General features: G+C 42.0%; 1 protein-coding gene across 1 annotated transcript in view; it reads left to right on the forward strand.

Annotated features, from left to right (window-relative positions):
• Positions 1–26,943, forward strand: part of LOC310765067 (BEN domain-containing protein 5-like) — a gene marked incomplete at its 5' end in the record, with an annotated part of 723,703 nt that overhangs the window by 593,806 nt on the left and 102,954 nt on the right. The window contains one exon of the mRNA XM_083619593.1: positions 13,619–13,730. Coding sequence (XP_083475719.1) covers positions 13,619–13,730 — 112 coding nt within the window. The remainder of the gene's footprint in view (positions 1–13,618; positions 13,731–26,943) is intronic.

Consider the following 26,943-nt stretch of genomic DNA (forward strand, 5'->3'; position numbering starts at 1 on the left):
CTTTCTCCATCTAGCAAAACTTGCAGCTATTTACCTATCATGCCCAGGCACTGGTTCCTATCCCATCATTGCTTGTCCACCAAATATAACTCTCTAGATCAGTTGCTATACAGTAAACTCATTTCTGCCATGATAGATAGCCTCACTGCTGTTATCCATGCTCTGGTGGTTAATTCCCAGGCTGGCATGTGTGGGGCTACCTTTGAAGACAGGCTGGAAGCTCCAAATAGTTCAAAATGTAACTTTCAGACTGCTAACAGGTACCAAGAGTTGGAAGAGTTTATTACCCCAGTTTTGAAACAACTTTATTGTCTTCCCTGTTCTCTTCTGAGTTCAGTTCAGTGTGCTGATACTTGACTTTAAGGTTCCACATGGCCCTTCGTTTGTGTAAGGTAAACCATACCCTCCTGCCCACAAAACCATTCATTGAGGTTTGCCCACTCTCTCCCACCTTAGGATCTCCAGGAAGTGTCTAACCAGAGAAAAAAAGCCTGGATCCTTGCCTATGAAATGCCCACCCCAGAGATGCTCACCTGGTGCCTTCTTTGCTTTCATTCCAGTGCCAGATGAGGCTCTTCCTGTTTTTCCAGACTTTTAAAAAATGGTTAATTTTCAAAATATTACCTCTTGTGAGTCCTTATGAACTGGAGTTTTGCTCTGCTGTTGTATTATTATTGTTTGTTGTTGTTGTTGTTGTCGTCAATACTTGCATTGATCACTTTTGAAGGATGTCCACTGACCACTGGAGGGCAGGGTAAAAAGTTTTGCTAATTCAATCACCATCTTCTAAATTCCATAATTACAAAAAAAAATGTATTGAATGCTCCTTGGACAAGGAGCTTGCCCTTTTCACTCCACTCTGTTGTTACATACAAATAGAAATCATGATTAGAAATTGCAGACAAATTTGCCCAAATTAAAATGCTCTTGGATTCATCTAGGATGTGTCTTAGGGGTTCCCCCCCCCCCAGTGCCATGGTAACAAGCATTCTTTTCTCTCACAGTTTCCGTAGTCTTGCTCCAACTGAGGTGAGATTAGATACTGCATCAATATGAGTTCGTTGGATTTCTCAATGTGACTGGAGGAACTTCCTATTCAGGGTTTCTGATAGTGTGGGCATGCATAGGCTATTTCAGACATTCCCCTGAATGCTTGTAGGGCTAGAACCAGTGTATGTGGATGGACATGCTCCTCCTCTGTCTTTTAAGCACGTTGTTGTTGTTGTTGTTGTTGTTTAGTCGTTTAGTCGTGTCCAACCCTTCGTGACCCAATGGACCAGAGAACTCCAGGCACTCCTGTCTTCCACTGCCTCCCACAGTTTGGTCAAATTCATGCTGGTAGCTTCAAGAACACTATCCAACTATCTCATCCTCTGTCATCCCCTTCTCCTTGTGCCCTCAATCTTTCCCAACATCAGGGTCTTTTCCAGGGAGTCTTCTCTTCTCATGAGGTGGCCAAAGTATTGGAGCCTCAGCTTCACGATCTGTCCTTCCAGTGAGCATGTTAGGGGTAATATTACTCAGAATCTTCTTTGGTTGTTTTGTTGTTGATTTATTATTATTTCTCACATTTCCTCCAAAAGGAACCCAGGGTAGCTAAAAATGATCTGGAATTTGATAGCTAGGATTCTTACTTATTCCTTGAAAGACATTAGGCAAAATACATGCATGCATACATAATTTTATTTTTATGCCGCCTTTCAACAGTTCAAACCACGCTCTAGGCAGCTTACAACCTGAGAAAATTACATCACTACAACATAACAAAAGTGGTCATAAAAATAAATAAAGCATGGGAAAAGACAGAAGCAAACTGAACAATTTCCACGTAAATCACAAGAAGATCTGAAATAAAGATGCAACCAAACAACACCCCCTCAAAATAATAATAATAATAATAATAATAATAATAATAATAATAATTTATTATTTGTACCCCGCCCATCTGGCTGGGTTTCTCCAGCCACTCTGGGCGGCTTCCAACAAAGATGAAAGATACACTAAAATGTCACATATTAAAAACTTCCCTGTCTTCTGAATGTCAGGTAGATGTTTATCACTTTGACATCTGATGGGAGGGCGTTCCACAGGGCAGGCGCCACTACCGAGAAGGCCCTCTGCCTGGTTCCCTGTAACTTGGCCTCTTGCAGTGAGGGAACCGCCAGAAGGCCCTCGGAGCTGGACCTCAGTGTCCGGGCAGAACGATGGGGGAGGAGACACACACACAAACACAAACACACACACACACACACACACACACACAAAACACCCAACCCAAGAGTCTGTTCAGCTGCTTCAGCTTTTGTAGCTGGAGTCAGTCAGGGCCTCACCTTTACAGGCCAGGTGGAAATAAAGCCTGAAATGCGGGGAGTAGGTCCTCCCTGACTCACAGCCAATATGGACTCACAGCCAAACATCACAGCAGCAGCTTTTGGTTATTTAATTTGTATTTTTAGGTGTTAGGGCAGTGTCAGTAGCAGAACATGAAAGCAACCCCATTATAGTCCCCGCACAGCTCCATCTGCAGCACAACTATACAATCAAAGGAAAGTGAATAGGAAATTTGATCACTTTTAAGAGACAGCAGAAAAGTGACTAGACCATGCTTCATCTTGTTGTCATTTATTATAGGCTGTGGTGCTTAGGACTAGCAGGGCAGGTCCACCCCATCAAAATGTGGAACTGGGGCAAAACTTGGAACTAGCAGAAGAGATGTGGGATCCTGATCAGGGCAAAGGTCCTGCCTGGTGTCCATTTTTGCACAGATTTAAATTTGGGCAACATTTCTATTTGTGTCTTGTGAAAGAGCTGAGATGGTTTGTGATGGATTGTAGGATTGCATAGAAACATTGGAAGCTGCCTTCTGCTGCCCATTGGTCCATTCAACTAAGTATTGTGTATACAGTGACTGGCAGTGGTTCTCCAGGATTTCAGAAAGGGGTGGATCCCATTCCTACCTGGAGGTGCTAGGGATTGAACCTGGGACCTTCTGCTGGCAAAGAAGATGCTCTGCCATGGGGAAAAAGCTTCCCCAATGGAAAACGATGCAACCATATTAGTGAAAGGTCAGTAAAGAGAAAATAAGCAAATAATAGATAAATAATAATCTTGCAGCCGGGTCTGCTAAGAGATCAATGGACAATAAGTCAGTTTATTTAATCTTGCAGGTGAGCTCTTGCAAGAGCAGATCACTTTGATTTCTGCTCATTTGTTTGATCTTGCAACTGAACTCTTCTTACATTGGCAGCCACTTAGCTTTCGCTGCTTTGCTTAAGGTTGTTCCCGATCTGCTCTTGCAACATGGCAGTTCAGATTGCTTTTCCAAATGTGATGTACTGAGATTCTGACCATGTTTATAAAACAGGCGAGAACTTATCTTTTGATTCAATACAATTTGACTTAAGCCTAGCTATAAGCTGTGTGTAAAGCGATTACTTGACCTAGGACAAAGAGACACTCTTGAAAGTGGTCCCCAAATCACTGAGAGGAATAGCACATTAGAAACTGTTGGTATGCAGAAGATGTGGGATAACTATGGATCCAGGAGAGGGAAGCATTTTATTTTATGTCTCCCTCATCCTCCTGACAAGCCGGAAGGGATGTGTATTAATAAAACCGTAAGCGAATTAACTTGCAGCTACTCAGTGTTAACCTAAGTCCCCAGGGAAAAAGAAGAAGCATTTATTTCAGGTTGTGCAGATCATAAACCTTCTGCCTTGTATAACATCCGTGCTCTGGTTACTAATGGACTCTTCCCCCTTTCATTCCTGATGTGGCCATTGAGCTGATGAATTGCACAGATTATACAGTGATAATGGATGGGGAAGGGGGATTTCAGCAGTCACTTTAAGCAAAACACGAACAGTAAATTTTGCTGATTCCCTCAAGCGCACCTGGAGGAGTAATGCTGTGTTGATGCAGAGGTGAGAGGAATTCAGGCATTTTAGGGGAAACGTGCTTTATGTGTGGGTCCTGCTTGAACCTGTTGAAGAAGCATTTAGTTCTGGCCTCATCAGCTGAGCTGCAATGGTTCCTCTTTCTACAAACCGTTCTCATAAATGTGTGTGTGCAAAATAAACGAGCAGTTACTTACTAATTTATTGCATGGGATCCAGGCATCTTCCCTCAAGACAGAACTACGGTTGTAGGGATTTTGAGTTTTCTGAACATTGCAATGTAGAGAAGGTGCTTGTCAACATTTCTGAGCACCGCAGTGGGGAGAAGGTGGCTATCAATGATGCATGCCTTTCTAGTGAGTGGAAGGTGTTTTTTCTTAAAGGTTTCTACATGTTGTTTGCTCCAGTATACCTGGTGAAGAAGATTTCAAAGTGCAATCAAAGCCTGTAACGCTTGCTTACCAAAGACAGATAGGGGGATGAGTATTCATATCACAGGAACTGCTGTCTCAGACATCTACTTCTGACATCCTTCTTGCACCATTGCTATTATGACTGGAGTGTTTTTGAGTGAGCATCATAAGAATGTATTTTTTATAGAGGCACATGTCAGAAATCCAGAGGGAGAGCTTCAGTGGTGGGGTCTGACCAGGAACTTGACCAGGAGGGCTCTGATCCATGGCCTCTTCCTCCCCCTCATCATCCTTTTCAAGGTCCTCAGTGTTGGAGGTCCTATGATACATAAGGGAGAAGACCTGAAAAACACTGAAGTTATCTGAACCAGCAGCCAGTCACCTCAGAAGAACATCCGTGTCATTTAGAACTGTGCCAATTGGATACAGCGTTTTCTGAAGTTATGAATTTCACGTCATGACAAATATCTGGCTCATCTTTCAACAAAAGCTTAAATAGAGAACAATGCAAATGGATGCTGAGAATTGAATATCTGTTGGGAATATACGAGTTTATGTATTTATTAGCTAAGCTCTTGCATAACAGGGGAACGAATAACAAGGCAAATATTGATATTCATGTCTACTTGATGCAACAAAATAAAAGCAGGATTAACAAATTATGTTAAAATAAATTCACGTACATGTTGCACAGTGGCACCTTACAGTGATGTACGCAGTCTGGGAGAACAACAACCCCCAAATGCACATAATCATTATTGGTTCAGATATAATATCAAGTGTGCTGCTGGGCATCTGTATTGTAGCTTTTTGGATTAGAGATTTCATTAAACTCTTTTGTCGGAAGTCTTTTCATGCAAAGTTTTTCTCCCCCCTTTTCTCCTCTAACTTTCATTCCATCCAATTAATTTTTCCACATCTTTGAAGCTGAGCCAGGACCACTGAGACTTTGCCTGGACTCTCTGAGAAGCCACTGATAGTGGTACAGACGTCACACTGGGCAAGAGGGCTCCTTTAACTGCAGCAGGAAAAGGCAGGAAGGATATGAGAGCCCTTAAGCTCTTGGAGTTCATTGATTAGAATTGAAGAACTGGGAGAGACGATTGATGCAGGCCTTTCATTTTCATTCCATCCCCACACACCCTGGGAACACCCCATAAGCACATACATTTATTCAGCAGCTCTGCACATATTAATATCTGTTTGCTGTGTAGCTGATGCCTAAATAAAATGAAGGAAAATATTGCAGAAGAACAACCATTCTCCCCTGCTGTTTGGTGGCTATTGTACAAAAGACTGGGAGAAAGTACGGCAGCAAAACTTTTACCCAGTAGCATGAAAATAATATTCCAAAGGATGGGTAAAGTAGCAATATCATACAGCTAACATCTGTTTTGCAGTCTACAACAAATGCCCTAGAAGCTGAAATTAGAGTTTGTTTTAGGTTTCTTCTTCTTGTGTGTGATGACACAAAACTGCATTGTATGGACGCGTCTGACACTTGGAGCTGGTTTGCCTGCAATGTTAAACTACATTTTAAAATGTCCTATGGTTTAGTGAGCATGAGCTGCTGCTCCCTCACTCCTGACTGTTCCTTGTGGGAGTGGGGGGGAAAGTCAAACATGCCGGAGTCTGGTGTGGCTTAACATGTGGATCCAGGATCATGGTTTGTTGCACTCAAACAAATCATGAGTGGTAATCATAGCTTGGCTTCTGCCCATGATTTGTTTCAAGAGAAACAAACCATAAGCCCAGGTTTGCACATCACAGCATGCCCACAGGCAGATTTAGGAGAACGTGCCCAGTTTTGGTTGTGCTGGGTGGAGAGCTTTCTGGGTACTGCAGGGGATGCCACAACTGTGATATAGAATGGAAGGCAAGAGCAGGGGGGTGCCAAACTTTGGCATTGCACAGGGCACCGCTGAAATTTCAGACCCCAGGGTCTACCACTGGCATGCCAGGTGCTGGCTTGTTTGGACTTCTTTAAGCTGGCCAGAGAACCCCTCCAGGAACCGGCTGCTTTTTTTGTTTGAGTTTATAGCAATGAGATGCTGAGAGAAACCAAAATCATCAGATCTGCCCATCCCTGGTTACTAGTTGATTAAACCATGGTATTTTGGCTTCAGCCAGCACCATATGGCTCATCTATTTTTTGAAGCAAGCAAAATCCATTTTAATTTCAGCATCCCTGTTTCATCTGTTAGTTCCAAAAGTGAAACATTAAACTCTGTTCCTGCAGCAGCACTTTTGAAAGATTCCTGCTGGGAGAGTCCCGACAGCCTAATCAGAGACACTGTTAATGAGGTTCACCCTTAAGCAAACTGTGATTACACATGCAGCTTTTCCGGAGACTGTCTTGATAGCTGCTCTTCACTAATTTTTTTTTATATTTTTTTTGCATCACCTTGCATGGTGTTAGACCATTCAATGACTTTGAATATTTCTGCTTATCTGCAGTTTGTAAGCCACCTCTCCAAATTATTTTAAGGTGTGGGTTTGCTGACTGGTGAAAGCAAAGTACCTTTTCTAATTAAGATTTCATTCTTCCGCCACCTAATCTGAGGACTAAATCTCTCCTCTACCCACAATATGCCAATCTGAAACATCCTTAAAGATGCCCCCACTTTCTTTAAATACTATTTTTTCCTGGTTTTCTCTCCTCCCCACCCCTGATAGCCTAATATATCTTTAATGTTGCTTTCTGTCGCTTAATATTGAATATTAAAGATGACTTTAACGAAAACCTTTGGGGCATCTGTTTGCAAAATGCACATGCATCTGCCTCTTAATTAAGGTTTGGATAGCCAATCTTGGAGGGCAGACTGCATCACCACTGTGATAGTGGTGCACATATGCAGAAACAGATAGGCAGAACTGTCCTGCTGATCTTCATCAGATTCCCCTGATATCTTTATGCACTTATGGAAGACGTGTTACATTGTTTCTTTTATGGAACTGTGGCAATGTCTAACAGTTTTTCCTAATGTGCATCATCATTATTGTACACAGATTAAGACTGCTGGATTGGGTCAATTTCCTTTTCCCTTGGTAGAAAGGAGAAAAAGTTGTTCTTCATGTTCTGGTAGATTTTCAGGCATTTAAGAATACTCTTCATGCTAGCTCAGTATTCTTTTGCTTAAGACATACAGCTTTTTTTTAAAAAAAAAAATCATATATGCCAATCTGTCTCCTGTGCTGTTCTATTCCATGCTTGACTGGAAATAGGAAAATCAGTAGTAGCATTGTTTTTCAGCAACTCCTCCAACAAAGACAATTGCAACAAAAGCAAGAAAAATAAATTTTATTGAATTATTTTGAAACCATGCTGCTTGGTATTGAAAATGTCAGCATTTCCCCTTCTCCTAAACAGTTCAACCATCTCCGTTTTCTACCCATTGCAAATACTATGTTTGGTGTCACAAAGTCAGCTCTAGCACATGCTTATCTGAATGAGCAATCCGTGTGAAATGAATAAGATCTTTTTCTCCAGCTATATAAATGATTCAGTCTTGCTGCTGCATCTCAAATGCTGTTCCTTCCTTCTTTTGTTTTTAAAGGACTCTATCAATGTTCTCTTCCTATGCCCTGTATTTCTATATTTTTTAAAAATGCTTTTTTATGTTATGCCCTTGGAAGCTTGAAATTGAAATCTGTTCCTTACTTACCCAGAAATATATTTTGACTTTTCCGTCAGCAGACAGTGATAGTGGTTTGCTGTAATTCAGTAACTCATGAGAGCCCAGTTGTGGAGAGACTGTGCAAATTATTATGAAAATAGCAAATAGAAGTTAGGTGTTGTGCTGGCTTTCCTCCAGTGAGATACAAAATAGGCGATACCTTTTATTGATCAGATGTCAGTTGGCAATAGGGTATGCGTTTTCAGGATCACAAATCCACACTGAGCATAACTGAACTATATTCAAGGGATGCCCGAAAATTATGCAGGGCATTCTTAACATTTAAAACAGCCCTTGGGGTATCTGTATTCATAGAAATATTGTTGTGTGAATGTGCGTCTTATGCATCTCTGCTACCACCACCAGTTTCAGTGCTCTGAATATATGTATAAAATAGGATAGGAGAAATTGCTGCTGCTGAGATCTGGGGTGTTTTGGTTGACATATGCACTGCTCATGCATATACAGATATCAGACTGACTACTGTGAGTGCAAAAAGCACCCCAATGTGATCAGAATCAACTAGGTAGAAGAAAAGGTTTTTTATCAATGCAGAGACCTCTTGCTATGCAATATAGATACTGGCCTGATATTTAAATATATTTATGTGTGTGTGAAAAGAAAAGAAAGTGCAGTAGTGTCCTCCAAATGTTATGCTTGTACTGTGCAACACTGTGATATGCAGCCCCGATCCTATGTTTGTCTGTTGGGATGTAAGTCCTAATGATTTCAGTGGTAGGGTTGAGGGTGGGACTAGCACACTAGTGGTGCATAGCTTGTTAACAGCATTCCAACTATTTTTGGGATTGAGTATTCAAATAGTTGCCTGATTTTTTTTAATCCCAGTATTTATTTTTGTGTATATTAAGTGATTAATTAATAGATTTGAAACCCATCCCCTTTTTCAGGGCATCGCTCTCCAGAGGTAGCTTATTGACATCAGGATAAAACAATTAAGTGCAGAATAAACAACCCCGCCTCACACTAAAACAGCAGCAGCTAAAACGTCCAGCATGCAGCATTTCGGCAAAAAACAGTTTGAAACAGAAATATCTTCATGTTTAAAGGCTAATGCAGATGCCACATGTGCCTTTCAAAGGAGACGGTTTGAAACATATAGAGCCATCAGTGAAAAGTTCTTGTCTATGGGGACTAGCTACCAGTTTGGTGGATCTTACTGCCAGACCAGAGAGCAGGACTGAAGACTCTGGCAGGCTCGTATGGGTGCAGGTAATCCTCCAAAAATCTGGCAAACAATTTTGGGACTTCTCTCAATCAACTGTGCAAGGTTCCCAATTGCATGGAGTTCCAACACACATACAGTGGTACCTCGGGTTACAAACACTTCGGGTTACAGACTCTGCTAACCCGGGAGTAGTACCTTGGGTTAAGAACTTTACCTCAAGATGAGAACAGAAATTGTGCAGCAGTGGCATGGCGGCAGTAGGAGGCCCCATTAACTAAAGTGGTACCTCAGGTTAAGAATGGTTTCAGCTTAAGAACGGACCTCCGGAACAAATTAAGTTCGTAACCAGAGATACCACTGTACAGCTATATGTATGTGAATGTCCCTTTGCAGACATCCAGCTGCATAGGCAGGCATGGTTCTCTTCCCGCCTCCAGAATGAGGAATGCGGGTCTATATTAGAAAATAAGACTAGTGTCTCTTAACTAGTGATTTACGTAGCCAGTGGAGGAATGTTTGATAACTATTAAAACCAGGCTACTTTTTAAAATAGCTGTATGTGTGATGAAGACTACTTAAGTCCCTCCCCCCAAAAAATCTCAGCCAGTGGTGCATTTTCTTTTTCATTTCATTTCTTGCCCACTTAGCTATTTATAGTGGAGGCTTGTGTTAGTTAGGCAAATCACCATTTAGACATTGTGTATATTTAAATGAAGCCACACATGCAGCTATGCACAGACTGGTGCTTTCTCCCACTGGCCTTACTGAGATTTGTGTGAAAGAGAAGCAAATAAACATTGAATCAAGGTATTTCTTGCTGATCTTAGAGGAATGCAGTGCATGCTGTGGAATGCCCCAGTTCTTCCTTGATGTTCGTGCCAGGAAGTAGCACTCCCACAAGTTAGGAGGGGGGAATGGGTGGGCACATGGGAAGGAGACATGTATCACTGCACATTTATTTTTATTTAACAAGAGAAAATGGAGGAGTGCTTTGTTAACTATCACTCGCTGTTTAAAATTGTGTCACTCATTCTACAAACGTCGACTCCACCATGTGGCCTTCAGCAGCTAATGCTGATCTGCCCACTCTGTCTGTGCTAAGAAACTCATTATTAAATATTCTTTTGTGAGTTCTCTTAGAGCTATAAGTCCACATAAGCAAAACGGTGCAGAAAGCTGGCTGGGTGGAAATGCAGCCAAATGCCATGCCTCATTACCAAATTACCCTGTGGGTTTGGAATGAATAAAAGCAAAATGAGAAATCTAATCAGGATGCCCTGCTCCTGCAAAGCCACTCACTGCTGTGGTGCAAACTGCTGTTCATGCCATATCTGCTAACCCAGAATCCTGCATTGGCATGTGGAGCCGAGCTAACGAACTTGTATCACTTGCCATTTTAAAAGCCCTTAGCAATGCACTAGGTTTTGCTAATGATGTTGGCTCCTTTGGGGCTTTAGATGGCCTTGAGGATGCCACATAATGTTGGCACCATCTGGCCCACTTCTGCAAGTGGAACTCAAGCACTTTTGCGCCGAATGCATAAGACGCAAGCATTGGCATAGCAACAGAAGTGGCTGTCACTGGAGTCAGGTCCCAATAGTGTCAGGCCACCAGAAAAGTCCTTCCTCAAGCACAGTGATCCAGTCCTATATATAACTTGCATTGACATGAATGCTACAATTTCATGGCCAAAGTATAAAATAAAAAGACACCGCATGGAGAGGGAAATGACATTTGAATTTAACCTAAGAGAAAAAATAGCATGTCAAGCCCTGGTCTGGAGTGCCATCAGGGGGGTCCCATTCACAACTTTCCTAATTTATGCTTCCAAAATTTTCATGAGAACTTTTTAATTATTTTTAAGCAAGCCAATGTGGAAAAGTAGCAAACTGAATTTAAGATTGGGGAAATTGGGAATTAAACTGGACATGTTTTCCCCCATCCCTAAGTGCAGCTGATTTTGAAATCTGACAACCTCAGATAAGTTAAGTAGTGCTTAAATAATTCTTTTAATATAGGAAGCAAAGTGTTGATGTACAGTTTTAAGACTTTGGTTTTGTGGTTGTTGCATGCACAAGACTTTTCCTGCTGCATGCTACAGACTCAGAAGAGTTCCAGCCAGCATTCATGCCTTCAAGTAAAGTGGCAACACAGTCCAATTATGCCCGCTCTCAACTCTAATGGGGAGGGGCAGAGAGAAAGAGAGATAGTACTTTTATGCTCCCCTTCCCTTTTTCATTTTCAAATCCTGACCCTTCCCACTAGTGCCATTTGTGGATTTGCACTGGCAGGCTTTGTGTGGGGTATTATCTGTACATTCACCCAGTACTGATTCAGTGAACCAGCATTTCCTCACAAAGCAGACGGGAAGTGTGTGCAGTTCTTTTTGTAATAAATCATGGGCATGAAAAAGGATTTCTTTAACTCCTTTAGCCCATTCTTCTCCATTTCTCTCACCTTCTGGGAATAGGCCTGTAAGAGACTCTGCAGGCATATAGTGGGTGCAGGAAATAAAAGACAGGGGAAATCAAAGGAAGAAAAGTCAGAGGTCCCAGCGATTTTCTATAGATTGAACACTCTTGAAAGCAAGGAAGGACTGTAAGAAAAATAAGCAAACCAAAAATAACACACATCTTCAGGCATGTTATTAAATCTTCCTTGACAATAGCAGGCAGCCAAGAGCTCTTTCAAGGGATAAATTATATGCCCAGGGTGAATCAGAGCTGCTTCTCACAAGATTTTTTCCCTAAGTACAAATCATACATGCATCACATCAGGGTGCATGCTTGTTTCAAACACAACCTCCAAAATACTTGAAAGTGGGGGTCCAGTCTTTTCTTGGCCACTTGCAAGTATTTGAAGGGAATCCCTCCCTCCCCATCTGAAGCAACTGTATATCTGAGTGAGGAAGGGAGGTTAGATTTTTCAATTGAAAAAGGACAGCCTTTCAGCTTGCTCAGGCCAAGATACCTGGGGAGAAGGGAACTGAAGAAACTGTTGGGTTCCCTACAGTGTGTTTTGCCGTGGGCTGATTCTCTCTCATCTTAATGCTGTCCCATTAGTACATTTCCCTTCCAAAAGACCAAGAAATGGTCTGATTTAAAGGCAAGGTTTTTGGCACATGGGCCACAGTTAAAATCTAGAATATGGACAGAGCCATTCTGGTGGCATTCCAGTGCAGAATGCATTCCCCACTTCCAGTGCTTTGACGTGGCATCTTGCAGTTCTGGAGAGCCAAGCTGGAGTGTTGCCCTGACTGTCTACCACATGCCACAGCTGGGTTTCATGGCCTCCCAGCTCCTTTCAGGGTTACCAGATGGATATCTGTGCTGCTTATGACATTTATACTACAGATTGCCCCCCCCCCATGTTTTAAAATGCTAATATGCAATCTTACATATGCCTCCTCAAAAGTAAGTCCCATTCAGTTCAATGGAGCTCCCTCCCTTATAACACTGCAGCCCTAAGACAACTGAATAGGAAATAAACTATTGTGCAAAACACATTCAGTTCAGGATGTACAGCTTAATTAGTTTGTGGATTACAAACTGTTTAATTTTCTATTTCAGCTTCCCTCTCCTTTACTTTCTCCCCATTTTTAGCTGGAGAATGTGTGGCTTAGTATTTATGAATGTTCTTTCTCTCTCCTTATTCCCTCTCAGACATTGGGGATTTTCATCAGACAGCTTTACAAGAACAAATCTCAGCTGTTTCCATAGATATGTTTAAATAATAGATTGTAATAGCCATTCACCTAGTATCAAGTGAAAGCTCTTTGCTTCTCTAGAAGCTCTAGAGTATAGTAGCAAAATGGCTTTTTATTGTTTCATTTTACATATAGCAAAAGTTGTGACTTTGTGTGGTTCCTCCTTATTTTCAGGAATTTCTATATTGTACCCTTTGATATAAAACCCAAATCCATAATTAGGGCAGTACTTTTATGAAAGGATACAAAACAGTGGGCAAGCTTTCGTGCCCCCAGATCTCTGCATCGGGGTGTTAAAACCACAAGGTGGGGAAGAGAGAGAGGCTGCTGGTGTTAATCAAACTATCTTGGTCTTCCTTTGCTGAAAGTCTTGATGCAGTGTCTGGGAGGAGGTAGAAGATAATCAGATGAGACCCTTTTGGGCATATTAGGTTTCAAGCTGCGCACCAGCCTTATGGGAAGGAGAAGCACAAAACGTGCACCTATTACAACCAAAGTTGATTGTTAGAAGCCTTTAGTGTGACTCCACCTATCCATCCCAAGAACACAGAAATACATGGAGTGAGATGAGTGACGGACTTTCAGCCTGCAATTAGTGTCAGTTTGGCAAGGCGGGAGTTCACCTGGAGTGGTGGGAGGCTGAAAGAAAAGTAGGTAGTGTGAGAAACCAAACTTCCATCACCACACACTCAAACTGGCCTCTTGAGTCCTGACGACTTGTCCTGTCTTTGTTTTTACAGGTGCTCCCTAATGGGCTTTGATTTAAACAGGCACTGGGCAGATCCCTCGCCTTGGGCTCATCCCACTCTCCACGGTGTCAAGCAGCTCATTGTTCAGATGTACAACAATCCGGTGAGTGAGCAACCTCACACTGAAATAGTAGCTAAGCATCTATCTAAAACTGTTCTTTTATCTTCCGCATGCACCATCACACAGTGTCTTGATGATTCAAAAGCACATTGAGACATTGTGGCAATAATCCAGCACGGGCAATAATTCAGTAGGGTTGTGTTTTTTACTCAAACATGCTACTACAGCGCCCTGTCTTCTACTTCCTTGGTTCTTCTGCATATAACCTTTAGCTACATGACCAGTTCCACATTGCACAGGTCTGATCAAGTCTCTGTTGCAATTCATCTGCTGTCTGGGAGAATATCTATTGCAGCCTTTCCCAACTTGGTGTCCTCCAGATGTTTGGGGCTACACATCTCATCAGGGTGACTCTTTTAGTCCAAAATAACTGTAGGTTACCAGGTTTGTGAAGGCTGATCTGTTGGAAAACACCTCCTGTGATTAGCATTGTAAAACTTCTGAAATGTCTCTTTCTATGGGACTACCAATGATAATAAAGCCAAAGAACCTACCTATTTCATCAAGAGTTTGAAGCAACCTTTGTGATCACTCTATGCTGAATACATGGTCTGAATTGAACATGCTTGTTTTTGTAATGTTCTAGCTGCAAAAAAGGAGAGTGTTGCTCTAATAGACATAGCCCCAAATACAAATTTTGAAATGGTGTCGCTGTTTAATGCAGTGCGGAGGCAGGTGTTGCTATGTGAAACTCAGAGCAGAATGGAAATAACATTTGCAAATGTTACATAAACAGAAAATCAGTCAGATGCTTGGCCGGAGAAGCAGGGGTGTTTTGAAGGTGAAATTGCTGCTAATCAGGGGAGATGGATTAAGGAGCAAAGAAGAGTGGAAGACAGACAATTATTGAATATGTGACATCAAAGTGTGGAAGGATTATTGAGTATGTGACCTAAGAAAAACCTCTCAGCACAGATGGAGGTGGATTTGAAAATATAAAATAAATAACAGGCATTTTCTGAGAAGTGTAATGGGATTTTATAGATGGCTCTTGTTGAGTAAAATTCCTGATGCTCCATCTCACACTGACAGCTTCCCTTTCAGGGAATAGTAGTGTATTAAAGCAAATATTGCTACTATTCCTTTTTGTGGGGTGGGGGGTAGGTTGTATCAGATTGCGCATGTATCCCTTCTTTCAAGGACTGAAAGCAGCTAGTGGATCACTATTACAGTTCATTGACTAATTCCTCATTCTGCTCCAACATGGGATGGATTAACATGACAACATATTTGGGATTGAAATGGCCACAACTTGAAACTATGAAAAATAGTGAAAAAATGAGTCCACTGTTGGTTCCGAATCCCCACCTTGGTATACAAAAAATAGTCTTAGCTGGACGGTAGCTTTACATATTTATTCTAAGAAACATTGCAAGGTGGCTCTGCCATTTGCAGTAGGATGCTTTATCTGATTAAAAAAGAGAGAGGAAAGGTCTTATTTTCAGGAGACACATTACATTCTATTGGGAAAAAACTAATCCACTAACTTGCATTCAAGTGGCCTGCAGTTTGCAGCCAATCCATATCTCACAACCTGAGCCCATTTCAAATGATAGCATTGCTTAAATTACCTCCCACTTTTGCACCACTTCTGTGATTCCTGTTCATCACCAAATAACTCATATGCAAGAATAACACTCTGGTCTCATGAATGCACAGACCCTGCTGGTGCCTGACATAAATTTCCCTTTTGTCAGGGCAGCAAATTGTGTCCATTTTCAGGCTCTGCTTCCACTCTTGAAATGATGCTATTAGCATAGTCATCAATGTGAAACTGTGCAGTGGACGAATAAAATATAATAATAGACTTGGCAGGGGTTTTGTGTCTAAATTGCACACTTGAGCTCTCTATACTATGAGTCTACAAGTGGTATCATCTCATCTAACATTTGGATGGTTGGAAGCAATTGTTTTCTGCTCAGTATACCTCCTTCCCCTCCTCCATTTCCACTCCAAATAATTCCATATCTCTCAATAGTAAAGATCTTGTGGCCATTTTGAATATGAATAAATGAAGCAGACTATGTTTGCATTTTGCCCTAGATAACCATTAAATAGATGGTGTCTCCTTTTTCTCTGAGGGCCTTAACCACACATGACACTGATGATGTGACTGGCAATTATGTTTTAAAATTAAATACCAGATGTGGGAGAGAGCCATTGTTACCAAGTCTGCAGTGTATGTAGTTGTGTATCTGCAAGGCAATCAAACATTTGGATGGTAATGGAGGTGGAGGCTGCAGGTGCCTTCCCCTGCCCATGACTGGCAACCCTTTACATTTCCACATGTTCTTGACAGCCATAATGCCAGATTCCCTGCAAACCAAGTAGTACTGGGGGCTGTAAGCTAGTGGTAGCTTTTCCCCACCCTCCAGAGGGACCAGTGCTCCTGAGTTCTGCAGGGCAGCTTGGAGTGCTCTGCCAGCCTCTGTTAGGTGTGTTTGTGGCTGCTGCTGGTCCTCCACATATGAGATGGGGGTATTATTGGGGCTTCTAACCATCCCAAACTGACTCTGTGGCTGCTTCTCCCTGTGGGTCAATGCTTCTACTGCTCCTTATTTTCCAGGGTGCAGCTTCTACTGTGTTCACATTGGTTTTGACTCAGACAGCTGAGCCCCTAGCTGAGTTGGGATGGGGGGCCTATGATGGTGAGCTCGGTTTGAGGCCACTGTGTGGCCCAGAACCAGCTGGCTGAGCCAGAGATCTGCTTACGATTGTGCCCTAAGTTAGTTGTGTTGAAATCAGTGGGCCAAGTTGTGTCTTGAGTAGTTTACCCCATTGCTTTTAATGGCATCTAAGTCTGGATCCAACCCATAGTGCACCTCCTTTTCTTTTCTTTTCTTTCCTTTCCTTTCCTTTCAAGATAAACAAGTGTGACAACAATAAGCAAGGGTTCAACAATTGTTCATGCAAATCGTGTTTCTCATTTGACTGTCTGCTAATCACACAATGTATGCATACAAAATAGGTTCATGAAAAAGTAACTATCAAAGCACATATAAACTTATACTTAAAAAGGTAAAGGACCCCAGTCAAAGGCGACTATGGGGTTGTGGCGTTCATCTCGCTTTTCAGGCTGAGGGAGCTGGTGTTTGTCCACAGACAGCTTTCCAAGTCATGTGGCCAGCATGACTAAACCACTTCTGGCGCAATGGGACATAGTGATGAGTTCCAGAACGCATGGAAATCACCGGTTACCTTCCCACCGCAGTGGAACTTATTTATCTACTCACACTGGTATGCTTTCAAATTGCTAGGTTGACAGAAGCTAGGACAGAGCAACAGGAGCTCACCCTGTCATGCAGATTTGAACCGCTGAGGTTCTAATCAGTAAGCCCAAGAGGCTCAGTGGTTTAGACCACAGCACCACCCACATCCCTTACCTTTTACCTATACTTAAAGAACACCCCCCCCCCATATGGAAGACTTCCAGGTTCCTCTGGGTTGGAATTAAACAATGAAAAAAGGCATCCTAATTTCTTGAAATGTGTCATGCTTAATGTCTTCCCTAGCTAGACTGCATTGGTACATAAGCTTGTCAACCAGTGCTAGCTGCCAGACCCTTTAGGATAAATCCTCATCACCTTTCCAATATCATGCTATTTCCACGTGGGCAGCTATAACAAAGTAAGTGGTTAATTCCTTGTGGGGTAAGGATTTATTTTGACCACAGAGCAAATAAAACAGAGCAAAATCTGAATCCATATTCTTGGTGCAGTGCATTCTGTACAACCATGAAACTAGTTTGCCAAAATTCTCTCACACTAGATATATAATAACAACCCTCATTCCTGGCATTTTAAATGTGGCTAACATAAAAAAGAGTAATAGACAAGTGGATGAAAGCATGACAACAGAAGGTTGTAGCTGTAGAGGGGCTGTATATGAAAGGGGAATGGCTACAAGGCAGTTAATATATATAACTTTTTTTCAATACACCTTGTCTCTAGATGTGCCCTGTTCTCACAGTATGTTCCCCTGCATGCAAACAGCCCTTATGAGCCATCCTTTGAACACATTCATAGGGAGAAATGTAACTTTGAAGTGGACTGTGCACCTACCTACATAGCTATGTTATATATTGTTATGATGTTGCTATTGTGTTCTTTGGGGGGGCGGGGTAGGCTGTAGGCCAAGACCCTTCTTTGCAAGTACAGTGGTACCTCAGGTTACAGATGCTTCAGGTTACAGATGCTTCAGGTTACAGACTCCGCTAACCCAGAAATAATACCTCAGGTTAAGACCTTTGCTTCAGGATGAGAACAGAAATCGTGCTCCGGCGGCGCAGCAGCAGCAGGAGGCCCCATTAGCTAAACTGGTGCTTCAGGTTAAGAACACCTCCAGTTCTTAACCCGAGATACCACTGTAGTGATTTTTTGTTCTAGAAATATGAGATAACTTTCTTTTTAGACTAATGGTTCAATAGTAGAACAGGAATTCAACAACTTGGAACTGCCAATGAAAGACTTATATTTCATTTACATATATGGTGGATATATCACTCTGCTAAAAAGTATTGAGGTAGAATTATGGAATATGATCCTGTATTGTTTTTATTGACAACTAAATCCAGACATATGGCAACCCTACTTAAACCAAGTCAGCGGCAGTCTCAGACATGGGCGGTCTTATCCAATTCTGTTAAGTTCCTTTCTAGGTACCACAGAACTAAACACAAACAAGCCAACCCACCACAGGGTAACAGAGTGGCACCAATCTGTTGTACACCATTTCATTTCTGGCATATACAGGAGCCCCACTGCACATTTTTAGTATCACTTATAGCTTGGTAGGAGTGCCATGTCCTTTCCTGATCCTGATCTTGAACAGAAACCCACAGGGCATCAGGGAACAAGACAGGCTGAAATTGCAGTAACACTGAGAGCTCTGTTAGAGCGAGTGAGTGTGACCGAACTGATGCTTTTTATCCCTACGGGGTCAGATCTTAACCTGCTTTGGACAAATTAATTTCTGATACACTGTCTCCAGTGTATCCAAAAAACACACCTTTGTGGCAAAAGGCAATCTAATAGAAGCTTAGTGTAACAATTAGAAATTGTTTTCCGTCCCCCCTCCAAATTCTTGTACTTCCCTTGCCGAGAGAAAAATACTTGAATTAATATATTTCTGGGGCAAGGTCTGAATGCAAAGAATCATAAAATGTATTATTATATCAGCCACAGTGTATCAGGAATTGTATTATAGCATAAGAAGTATGGTGAGTAAGGAAATAGATACTATAACATAAAAACATTTGTTAGGGTATAAACTGGAGCTGCGCACCAGATTCATCCAAGCTCCAAGTCATATCAGGCATATTCAGAGGGGCTCAGGAGTTGGACAAGTCAGGTACAGACATCCATGGTTTGCTACAGGTCGGGTTGGATGGCCCAGAGCTATCCATGGCTGTCAACAGGTGGGGCATCAGACAGAAAGGAGAGGCAGGCATTGGGCAGGAAGCCCCAGCACAAGGGGTTAAAGCTACCCTGACTACCAGCTGCGTCTTCCCTGGAGAAGGTAGGAACTGCCTGACTCTAACTCTCCTCCCTCTCTAGAACAGCACCATGCAGAATGTCAACAGAGGCACCAGTCCTGTCAGGTACAGGGTGGCTTCCCATTCAGCAAAATTGACCTTCCTCTCTACTCTTGGTTGGGAGCCAGGGGAAAGGAGATGCAACATCTATTTCCCCCTTCCCTTCCCAGGCTAAATGTTTAATTAGGAGTTTTTGTAATTTAAATAATCATATTAAACATTAGTCATACCTCCAGACTAATTCAGGACGGCATCCATGGTGGGGCAGGTTGTCCACAGGTTGCGTCAACCTGTTAGGGGCCCCCGGATCAGGGCCACAAGGCAGATAACAGCTTGCACAATTCAAAAAGTTCATCTGGATCTCTGGCCACTTTCTCATATAGTAGGGGTGCCATATTTCAAACAGTGAAAAGTTGTTGAGCTTATTTGGCAAAATCATCAAAAAAGTAGTTCCCAGGACATTTCTGTCCGTACACTGCTTCTGACTGCAGTGTTCTGGATATGTCCGGGCAGTGCTTTTTTTTCCCTAAAATTTTTTTTTAGGGGTACTCTCATTTTGACTCAAGAAAATCAACATTTTATAGTTCAAATCGGGAAAAAATAAATACAGTAAATGGACAAAAGTACAAAGATTCACAAAATGTTTAGGGGTATGCGTACCCCCAGAAAAAAGCACTGTGTCTGGGAAATTCTGGGTGTATGGCTCGTCCACTAGATCAGAAACAACCCTTCCATAAGTGGAAAACATATTCTGCCAATGGAGCCAAGCTACATTGCTCACATAGCTCGAATGTGTAGGTGGCAAGGGGTCCTTTACTCTCCTCTCCCCCTCCCCCCACTGATTCTTTCCTACAAATCTCAAACTCTGCAGTTTTAAGGTTTTCCTGCTACCTGGATTCTGAACCAAAAAGTAGGGGGAGAAATAAATCACCCTTTGCACCTGCCAGCCCCCCTTCAGAAATGTCACCTCACCTCTGTGTTCCCTCTTGACTCAGCAAATGTGGGGCTGGGACCATATTACCAAGATAATGCCTGGCTTGGCTTTTAGACAGTGAAGAATTCGATCTTCTACATCTTGAAATCACTTCTATACACCAATCCCAGATGGTCACCATGCTTTCTAACAAATGGGTTCTCTGCTATTGCAGAAATGGTCTTTTTATGTTGTTTACATCCCTTTGATAAGAACTCTATTGATCTGGCTGCAGTTGAGCTGGAGTTCAGCATTTACCAAATATTGTTAAGGGCACCAAGCTTTCATTGTAAGTGGTAGGCATATTCTATCAAGAGTTGGCAGGAAAACTAAAGTCAAAAACCAAGCCAGATCACCTCCTCTTGGAATGCCCCCCCCCCAATTCTAATTATCAAATTCAGGAAGAACAGGTAACAACTGATATAACAACAGGGTTACCACTTGACGACAGTTTGTTTTTTAAAGTCAAATATCATGAGACCTTTTAAAGAAATAGTTTTAATTTTTAGGATGTAATTGAGAGTGGCTATCCTTACATCCTGGACAGTGAGAAGCCCCTCTTAGTATTGGTGCTTTGTGTCTTCATTTCACCCTGTTACTTTGAACAGATTAAGTAGAATGTGGTGTTATATTGTGTGCAACTGCTGGATATCCCTTCCATCACTCCTCTCCCGTGGCAGCCCCCAAATGTTTCCAAGAGATCAATCCACCTCATGTTGTTTGTGGAGAGTTATAAGCAGAGAATATGTACATAATGTACCAGTTAGAATGAATACATTTACCGTACAATCCCATGCAGGTTTGCTCAGAAGAAAGTCATATCATGGTCAAGGGGGCTTACTCCCTCCTAGTAAGTGTGTTTAGCTTTGCAGTATTAGACTGCACAGTGGGACTGACCTTTTAGTAAACACACACAGGTTGCATGGTTGGGCTGCAGCAGAGGGTCTTGCTTCTAAATAAACTTGCATGGAATTGCACTGCATGTTAATCAAAAAGCTATCCACAGGATGGGCAGTCAGAAGCTGTAGCAAGTCAGATGCATCTGTACTAGGCTCTATATTTCCAAAGGTCCAGTCCCCAAAACCTCCTAACAAGATGCCCAGATGCTACTGACAACTGAAGGAAGAAAAGATGAGGCCAAACCTTAGTCCTTATTTCCCTGTAGCAATCCTAAAACTCTTTCTGCCAGAATTTTAAAAGTATCTTGCTGGGGCACAAGGACATATGCATCTTTATTTTCCATGCTATCTCATTACACTTCCATATACAACATGATACAAAAGCACGTCCATGTCCTTAATGGAAATATTTGTTTTTCTGACAGTAGCTGAACAGACCAATATGAGAATGTTGATCACCCCCCCAGATATTCTGTTGGAGAGAAGGAGCCAACTGCATATTCAGCTCCAGGGACCATGGTGTGCCAAGTAGTCTTTTGGGTATCCAGACCAATTGCCAACTTCCTCATCTCTCTGCTCTTGAAGGAAAGTTAGGATTATGTGCAAAAGATAGATAAGAGTGCTGAGAAAGAAATGGCATTTATTCTATACAAAGCTGGATCTACAGCTTCCCTAGTGAGATATAATCCTCTCAATGCTGGGGTTATTTTAATCAACCTTAAAAGGCCCCCTATAAATCTGGCTACCATTCAAATTGATTCACCAACAGAAGCAGCAAAAGTTGAGAAAATTAAATCCAGGAGATTCTTGATACCCTGCCGGAAAATGATGTGATTCACCATTTGCCGTTTAATAATCAGCTAAGACTCAATGTGGGGTGTACATGGGGTGGAATGCTGCTCCTCTTATTCCGCGGGCAGCGGGTGGTTAAGGCAAGCAAGACTGGGTGGAGAGGCCCCAATCCATCTGTCCCCTTCCAGTGCAAAGGAGAGGGGTTGAATTGTAGCCATAGCCACCAAGCATTTTCTTATATTTGACTTTAAGGATGTGGGCGCGCAGCTATTTTTGATGGATGTCAGTGTGGTGTTTTCACATATCAAATCATCATCACAGTGCACAAACAAAATGCCCATATGCCGTCTTGGAGTGTTTGGAGAATGGAATCTTTGTGAAACTGCACACAAAATGGGTTACTCCACACCTTTTAGCGCAGATCGGAATTTAGCAATCCGTCAGATTTCACACTTCCCTGCATGTTGCAAAACAGTTCTCGACAGTTTAAACATATAAAATAATGCATTTGCATATGTATTTTGAGAGGATTTTTTTTTTAAAAGAAAAGTCTCAGATTGATGCAGGAAAGGAACTGTTATGGGTAAAACCAGGGGCAGAGATGCCATAGACTAGAAATGGATTTGTCCACCCCCTGCTCAACTACGGAGCAAACAGGGATAATCTGCAGTCCCTTTGGCTAACTTCCCACTTCTGATCCAATAAGGAAAACTGGCAGGGTAAAAGTACCTGCTTTTTCCCAAAGTCTTGGCTATGTTCTGCAGTAGATAACTAGGAGTGAAGGAAGCCACTAGATAAACATGCCATAAGAGTCATGGTTTAAGAGAATTGAAAAATTCAGTGGATATATTCCCCTAAGGAATATTCTGGGGCCATAAATGACTTCAACTCTTACAACATAGCTGTATGCCAGATCTTGACTTCAACCATAGAATCTGAATGAACAGATGTCTAATTAGTGTAATATTTACCACAGTTGACTTTACTGAATTTATTATGATTCTGTGATTATTAGGCTGACTTTAATAATTGATTCTTGACATGAAGTACTAAGCTGCTTAACTTGTGATAAATAAAATTCTCCCTGTATTCTCAGTTGTAAATGTTGACAACTGTCCTCTTTCTGATCACTCAGTGAAGCACTCTCTTTTGAACTGAATCTTGGAGCCCAGAGTTGTTGTTTTTCCCTTAGTCCTGAAAGTGTGCTTAATATTACATGTCTGGAGTTAGGAGTGTATATATTCTTACATACCCCCCAGTGCATTTTAGTAATTTGTAGACCAGGCTAGATGGACACAGCAGTAGATGTTACTCTTAAGATTTGGAGGGCCATTTTGGCTTTTGCCTTGGGCGTTTTGAATCCAAGTAACTAAGCTGGAAACCTCATAAGAACAGGCTTACAAGATTTCCTCTGCTTCCTGTCTGCAGCTGAGCCTGGATTATTGCTAAACCTAGCTACTCGTGCTGCGAACCTACTTCTTCTGGAAATATATATATATTTTTAACTCTTCCATTTCTGTTTTTCCACTCTTCTGAACACCTTATTCCTGAAATGTTCTGCAATATAGCAGCCAGCAGATTCCATAATGTTACTTGCACCAGGGATAGTCTGGGCATGTGGGGACTGAGCAAACTATTCTTCGGTGGTTTCCTCCTTCAGCACTGGGCTCTGGTAGTTTACCTCGTGGTGTGGCTAGGTTGCAGCAGTGCTTTGAACAGCACTGGGCAACAGGGGCTAGTTTCCATTTATATTTCTTACAGTGTCCAGAAAAATACCATGCCAGGTGCATTTGTGGAAAATTAAAATGCTGGCTAGACTCAGCCCACTGGGGCTGATTAGAGATGCCTGCCTCTTGCAAGAACTTAAGCATCTTGGGTTGGAAAAATTTTTGGTCAAATTTGAGCCCCGGGGCAGGTGTCAGTCATGGCCCTGCTATAATACTGGAGCTCCAGCAGCTGCCCAAGGATAACAAATGCTGAGGCTAGCCCTTCTTGCACTGGATATCCTTCCAAATCACATATTCTTTCTCCTCCTGTGATGAGGCTGCATTTTAATATTTTAATGTTTCAATATTTTAATGTTGTATTTTAATCTTGTTTTTAAGTTGTATTCATTCAACTTGTTTTTATTATTGCTTGTTAGCCGCCCTGAGCCCCGCCTTGGCTGGGGAGGGCAGGGTATAAATAAAAAATATTATTATTATTATTATTATTATTATTATTATTATTATTATTATATCACTTAAAAGCCTATGTGGCACCCAGTGAAGGCAAAAACTCTTCACAATGGAACAGTTGGAATAGGCAGCAACCTCTCTTGAGGGCAGAGGACGATTGTACCATGAGTGAGATCTTAAGGCTTTGGACCCTATTTCATTGCTGTTTGATTTGTTCGTAATGTTATGGGCCGGCCACCCCAACTGAGGCACGGCGGCATCTGCAGTGTCTTTGAAATACGATTGAAATATGATTTATTTGCACAGATTTACACCGGAAGCTTTCAGCAGAGAGAGATTTCACAGCATTCACATCTCAGGAGAAGCTCGTCCTTTATAGCAGCCCAACACTGGATTCCTAGACATCTCTGTGACTCTCTCCCTGCCTTGCCTTCATCCTGCCTGCCATGATAGTTCTGCCCTCAGCCTGGAGTTCTGGCTCCACCCTTCTCATTCCCAAGAATCCTTGCTCCAAGCAGCTTCTCCCCATCAGTCTGCTCACCCCCCTTATCCAGACCTGCAAAAGGGCCACATTTTTCCTGTGTGACATCATGCTTCCTCTAACCTCCCCCTCCCAACTCTGATGTTTCTTCTGCTAACTAGCACACAGCTGGGGGAGAACAGCATCTGCATGGTCAGTTGCTCTTTAATGGCCTGGAATTGAAGAATTGGAAGGGACCATGAGTAGGGCTGCCAAAGGTGGAATTGATGTTTGGGGTGGGGATTTCTGAAAGGCGGTGCTTTGTCCTGGATTTTAGGCAAGTCAATCAATTGTTATTTTTTCGAGTTTTTGTTAAAAAAGGGGGGGAGCTCAACAATTTTGGTGGTTTTGTTAAAAAAAACACCCTCAACAATTTTGGTCTCTTCCTCTTTCGGGGTGTCCTGGTTTTTTCTTTTGGAAATATGGCAACCCTAACCATGAGGGTTATCTGATGGTTCTCCTTGTGTTCTTAATGGCAACTCTATCAGTGATCTCTTGAACAGGATCACTGGTTCAGCCTGTCTTTTAAATCTAGTGTCTGGCAACTTCCTATCAATACTCCAAATATTATCTAAATTCTACCATTTCTTAATTTCTAGTATCCACTGACTCTAGCAGTTATGAGTGCCCTGGTAACCTTGAACTCTGTTACCCCAGATCTGTTACAATAATATTGGTCTAGCATGCTTATATTTGTATATCAAATACCACATTCAGAAGCAGCCTTGATATTATATATTCATGTGCTGCCCTTCTGCTGTGCCTGATTTGTTCCATTTCTGGATTTGGGCCCTATGCTTTGCATAGGTAGGTTACTAGCTTCTCAGGTATCCGTCAGTACCATATTTGGCCAGTGCTGCTTGAGAATACGGCTTTTTGACGAGCTTTGTTTTGTTTCCGTGGCTAGTAACCTCGATGGCGTGATCTACCTCCCCTGTCAGAGGCAATATGCTTCTGAATACCTGTTGCTGGAAACGGCAGGAAGGGAAAGTGCTGCTGTGCTCAGGTGCTGTTCGGAGGCTTCCTGCAGACATCTGGTCGACCACTGTGAAAACAGGATGGTGGACTAGATGGGTCATTTCTCCACAAAATAAATCATTATGACTCAAATTGGCTTTTTAAAAGAAAAGCCAGGTTAGGGAGGACTGTAGATATTGAATGGAATTAGAGGGGAGGGGCTGTTGTGGTTGTGAGCTGAAAAATTCCGGTTATGAATTACTTCCATACTTACTGAGATGCAGTTGCTTTCCTGTGGGACATAACTCAGACAAAGAGCAACTAGGCAAGTTTATTTAGTTGTAGCACATGTATCCTAAGATTTTGTGTGTGTTATATTGCAAGGATTTTCAATGTGATATAGACTTTTGCTAGAGGGTATGGGAAACTATCAGGGGAGGTGCACGCTTCCTTCCCTATCAGTCTCTCGAATGTGTTTCATGACTAAGCCAGACATACAGCCTACTTTCTCAGTGTAAAATTGTGTTGTTGATAACAATGTACACAATATATCCTAAGTCATTCTAGAGACATCATTGTTGTTTTCACACACACACACACACACACACACACACACACACACACACTGTCGTACCTTGGTTCTCGAATGGAATCCGTTCCAGAAGTCCATTCGACTTCCGAAAACATTTGAAAACCAAGGCGCAGCTTCCGATTGGCTGCAGGAGCTTTCTGCACTCAATTGGAAGCTGCATAAGTTGCATCGGACATTCGGCTTCCAAAAAAAGTTTGAAAACTGGAACACTTCCGGGTTTGTGGCGTTCGGGAGCCAAAATGGACAAGTAGCAAGGCGTTCGAGAACCAAGGTACAACTGTATATAAATGCTTTGTCACCAGCCCTGGAACCTTCGGATGAAGGCTGGAAAACACTTTTCAAAACTAAATAAATATATTAAAATCATATTCATGGACCTGGTTTTATTCATTTATTTAGAACTGTTGTAATCTAACCATCACCCAAAGATCTCAGGGCAGCAAATATATACAATATTAAAATAAAATAGTAATACATTAAAAATAACACTACACTGACAATATAATTCATCATGAAAAGCAGTAAATAGCAGCAGCAAAAATATGCACTTAGCTTGATCTTCTGAGAGTGAGGTTTACCCTCTTTTTCCTGGGATCTTTGCTGGGTTTTATCTCACCTACTAATAGATACACCATAACATTTAAAATAGTGTAAGTGTTTTTCCCCCTAACATCACATGTAAGAGCATTTGTATTACTTTGCAGCACTCTGCAGTACCAAACCCCAAAGCTGCGTTAAGTTGGCTTCACATC

This window comes from Podarcis filfolensis (assembly GCF_964270895.1).
Source record: "Podarcis filfolensis genome assembly, chromosome: 6".
NCBI lineage: Eukaryota > Metazoa > Chordata > Lepidosauria > Squamata > Lacertidae > Podarcis > Podarcis filfolensis.